Source organism: Ceratina calcarata, unplaced genomic scaffold (assembly GCF_001652005.2).
Source record: "Ceratina calcarata isolate Rehan_Ccalc_2016 unplaced genomic scaffold, ASM165200v1 scaffold145.2, whole genome shotgun sequence".
NCBI classification, from domain to species: Eukaryota; Metazoa; Arthropoda; class Insecta; order Hymenoptera; family Apidae; genus Ceratina; species Ceratina calcarata.
In genome coordinates, this window is record NW_017135665.1 from 377,776 (window position 1) to 382,616 (window position 4,841).

The following is a 4,841-nucleotide window of genomic DNA, read 5'->3' on the forward strand; positions in this document are numbered from 1 at the left end:
ATCAATTATTGCTTTCATAATTTGTGACGTTATAAATAAAAAGGGAGGCAGACACAAAATATAATTGGTTGTATTATATTGTAGCTGTTTTTTTACACAACATTATAAACGAGAAGATTGTATGATATTGATCTTCTGCTATTGAAAGTACTCCTATAATTATTTTAAACAGTGTATTTGTCACCATGTATAACCAAGAACGTGATTGCGTTCGCGTAATCAGAGTTAGACCGCACACGCGATATCTACGAGCATGACGCAGCTATGTCGACACGCGTAAATTCGGAAACGCAGTGAGATTTGCTCGTAGCCAAACCTTGTCAATATTGGACCGTTATACATACACGATCGTACACATTAATTTTCCAACTAGCGTGCGCAACGTTCTAACTCAAATTTTCATATGAAGATGGAAATCGATGATAAATCAAACTGATCTTATAAAACAAAAACAAATTGTAGAAAAGTAATATGTATATAGACTTGAGGGAGCAAATCATGTGTCTTTCGTGTAAAACATTTTTGTGTACGTAACACGTTGTAGTGTACGTAAAATATGACACCGTCCTGGGAATGTTAGTCTGCTCTGATTGTGAGAGCACGACACACCATCAGGGATACAAATTCGCGATGATTTGGTCCCGCGAGAGAAGTCTACCTTTGCCGATCTTGAAGGAGCTCAAGTTCAAACTAGGAGCATACATTAATCAAGAGAGAATCCGGATGGTGGATCACAGGAATTGTTAAACAAACCGTAAATTTCTAGCGGCATCGCGTCTGTATACTCGGAGCACTGATAACTCGATTTTGCATCCAATTAATTGATAATGGAAACAGCAGATTGAATTACCTAGACGTTGATTCAAGGATAAAACGTAACATTGTAGGACTAGAACTGACATCTTACATAGGGTGAATCAATAAGAATAATGATATGAACTATCATTAACTGATTCTTCTTTGATTTCATTGAAAGATGTTATATACAGATTCTTTATTTAATCGAATTCATTAAATCACAATGCATCCCTGTGTTTTAACTACGTTTTATTTTTTCTTTCAAGAGTTCTAAAGCTGAGACTGCTTTATACAGACTATTTTTATAGAACAGAATTGAAATTTGTGCTTTTCCATAGATATATCATACAGTTCAATAAAATTGATAGGAATTTGGGAACGTTGTAGTTACGCACGGCTTATTTATAGAGACCACTTTTATAGAATGAAGCATTCAAAGAGGGTGACGCAGAACTTACTCGTCGAGCTCATGAAATATTCGGCTAACAACCAACTGTGCCAAAAGCATGAACACCTGCGGTCGAAATGGTATCTTGGAACACTTATTATTGCAGATATAACATTCCCACCGCGATAAAAATTATTCATCGGAGTTTCCAAAACAACAGATTGTAAAATTGTTTACAATGTCGAATGCATTATGATCTAATAGGAATATGTATTGATCATATAAATACTAGAGAATGTGTTTTTTTATTTTTATGTACAAACTTACATGTACCATACTGCATAGGATTCCAGTTTGCTAAATGACAAATTCCTACCCATAAATTAAATAATTTCGTGTACCATTTCGAAATTTTCAGGAATATGAGACGTGAATTCATGTTTTTACATTTTTTTAATATACCAGCTTGTTATGAACACTGTGTAGAAAATATTTATATTTATATGCTCTTAAAAATGGAGGAAATTTTTAAAAATTGGTCGATAGAATTTGAATTTTTTTTTAGAAGATGGGTTTAGTTTTGCTGCATACTGTATAAAGAGAGAGGTCAAGAGATGCACTCGGTCGATTTGAAAAATTGTTTGCCTACTTTTTTGTGAATGTGAAACGAAATACAACACTGACAATGAGTATATTATATACTACGTTATACACTATTGTATACTATACATATTAATCTTATTGTAAACAAGGAATATTCTCCAAAATATGTATACTATACAAATTTTCATTCCACGTAACAAAGTTAAAACAAAATTTCCAATTTCGTGTGCATGACTTTGACCAATCCTCTTCTCGAAAATTATTTTGATGTACCATCTAGTAAACTATTCTTTCGACCTTCTCAGGAAAACTGAAACTATATAGAAAATCATTTTCGACTTTAGAGTGCACATGTATTTATTACATCCACTGTAGACGGCTTGTTAATAGAACGTAATTACAATTATCGTTGGGTTTTCGCTAGCTGCAGTACATAGACATGATATATCGTGTACGTGCGTTCGCGTCGAAACTCGAAGGTAGAGAATTTCAGTAAAACCGCGAACAAATTCGAGTTGCTCAACTATTTTCTAACTTTCATCCCGAATTCTCCTTCTCTCCAGTGGCCTTTCAAAACGATCCGTAGGTTTTCAGCTCGAGTACACCTCCATAAATCGCGCATATTACAATGACCGTCGTCGTAATAAATATCGCAGACAAACACCTAATGGGGAACGCCATTTCGGCGCGGCGAGTTCGATGATATTGTTTATGGAGACTACGTACGGGAGTGCGATATAATGGAAATTCCGGCGTCCGACCGACTATTTATGGGACACCGTCATGTGCTACCCACTGCTGTGCACCGCAAACCCCTGCTGCTTCTCATGATAGTATATAGGCCACGTGACCACTCCATGGGGACACCCTCTCGCGCCCTCCTCTGCCGCCACTTCCTTTTTTAATGCCGTTTTCCCTCGTCTTTTGATCTGCCCCCCCGTTGATATTGTGAAATAATTATGAACGGTTGGAAGGTCGGTTGCTTTATGAGAGATCTCGATAGAATGTTACATTTTGCATTTGCGTAATTAGTATTTCGATGACACATTGTGAACAGAATATTTACGTTTGGCAATAGAGCATCAAGAACTTTTTTTAGATGAACAGTTTCCTTCAATTGTGAAATACATTGCAATTAAGTCAATTCTAAAGGATACATGTAAATTATACAAAGCGACGTCATTCGAGCATTCAGTTTGCTATTAATGGGATGTCACCCTATACGCCGTATGTAACCGCACTTATATGTATATGCTGCTATAGAGATATACGTGTATATAGAGCACGTGACCGCACCACGGGGACACCCATTAAACCGACCCTACGGATCATGATGTCCCATGAACATCACTTGAGGGATCCCGGATTGTCTCGTCCACAAAAGCGACACAGGTGCCGACAATCAAGATTTTTAAGAGACATTTTAGTTTAGCTGGTAGAACGATCACTATTAGGCTATTTATAACCCCATAGAATAGAATTCAGAATCAGGAAAAGTAATATATTATACCAACCAAAGAAAGAAATACATATCTACACACTTCATAACCACAGAATGATTAATTTTCCATCAAACAAATTGATACGTTCCAAATTAGATAATTAAGTAGAATTGTTCATATAATTTCAGTAAGAAAGGAGTATTCTTCAAATTTTTTATTATTAATCTCAGTTTGTCGACCACAACGTTCAATTCTGTTGTATGCTTTATAATACATCCTGAAATTTATGAACAGAGGTGTAAACTTTGTATAAATAATACCGTACTGACACAGTATCAGGATACAGCACGCGCACCGAAGGTAAATAAAAATAAAAGTGCAATAACGTAGGGAATGAAACTTTCGCGGATACGTAGAGAACGAGTTTCCACCGCATTTCTCACACGCTCGCTTCCACATGCACCGGCGCGAGACGAACATCAAAGAATGACTAAACGTGTCGAGGTCAGGTCGAAACGAGCCAAATACATTTCCTGCTTGGCTGCACTTTTGCTTCCAAAATACGTAAACAGCACGAAAGGCATCTCGCGAGTTAGAAAAAAAAGACAGTTTATTCATCTTGCTGCTGTTTGTAATGCGGTCGAGTAACTCGTTTCCATGATGATATTTATCATTACTATATGCGTACTAAATTAACTCTCTGCAAGACGACTTTTGTTCCTTTCTGGACGTAAAAGAACATAGTGAATTACATTTCTCAATAGGGATATGATACGGAATAATGAAATCATACCACAAAACAAAAATCATTAACGTACATATAATAAAGGGAATGGTCTATAAATGAATGATGGTGAAAAATTAATTAAAACACGTAATTGTAATTTCTTTTCAAGCTTCAAAGCTAATTTAGTTAAACGTATACACAGAAAATAAATTAATGCCCATTACCCACCAAAGGATGTTGAAATATTCAGTAATTAAATTTTAAATATTGTAGATAAAGTAAGCGTGTCTATTTATTTCAAACGATGTATTGGATTGTCCGGAAAATTCGTGCCGATTTTTGGTGGGTGATACAAGGATAGGTCTGACGGCACGAACTTTCCAGGCAACCCAATAGAAAATTGGCTTAAAGAAACCGACGTTCCTTCCGTATTAATTTCAGCCAATTTCCTTGAAGATGTCCCAGGTTTGAAATTAAGAAGTTGAATCAAAGTGGAGAACAAATGGCCAAGTTAATTTACGAGAGATTATTAAATGTTCCCACTCGTTACATGAGTCTTTTATGACTCTCTTTCAACGAAAATGTACGCTTAATAATCTCGTCAAAGAATGGACGCTCCCGAATATAACAGGCTTGTCTCTCGCGTACATAGTCCTTCTTTATGTGATACATAAGCTTATATACCATTTACGGCCCCTTTGAAGGGCTCCCGTGAATCAGCAATGTTCGATTCTTAGGAGGCTTTCGCGGATTAGCAGCCAATCGGTGTTTCTTGTCTCATTTCTAAGAAAGCTCTCGATTAATTTTTGTGAAGCTTGTATTGGTATTGATGCGCTAATATAAGAAGAAAATTGTACTATATAAAATCATGATTATTTAAGTC

General features: G+C 36.1%; 1 protein-coding gene across 1 annotated transcript in view; it reads left to right on the top strand.

Annotated features, from left to right (window-relative positions):
- The window catches only part of LOC108631169 (uncharacterized), a 1,497-nt gene extending 693 nt beyond the window's left edge, over positions 1–804 (top strand). Inside the window, exon 2 of the mRNA XM_018034910.2 lies at positions 538–804. Coding sequence (XP_017890399.1) covers positions 538–747 — 210 coding nt within the window. The 3' untranslated portion in view covers positions 748–804. The remainder of the gene's footprint in view (positions 1–537) is intronic.
- The last annotated feature ends 4,037 nt before the right edge of the window (positions 805–4,841 follow it).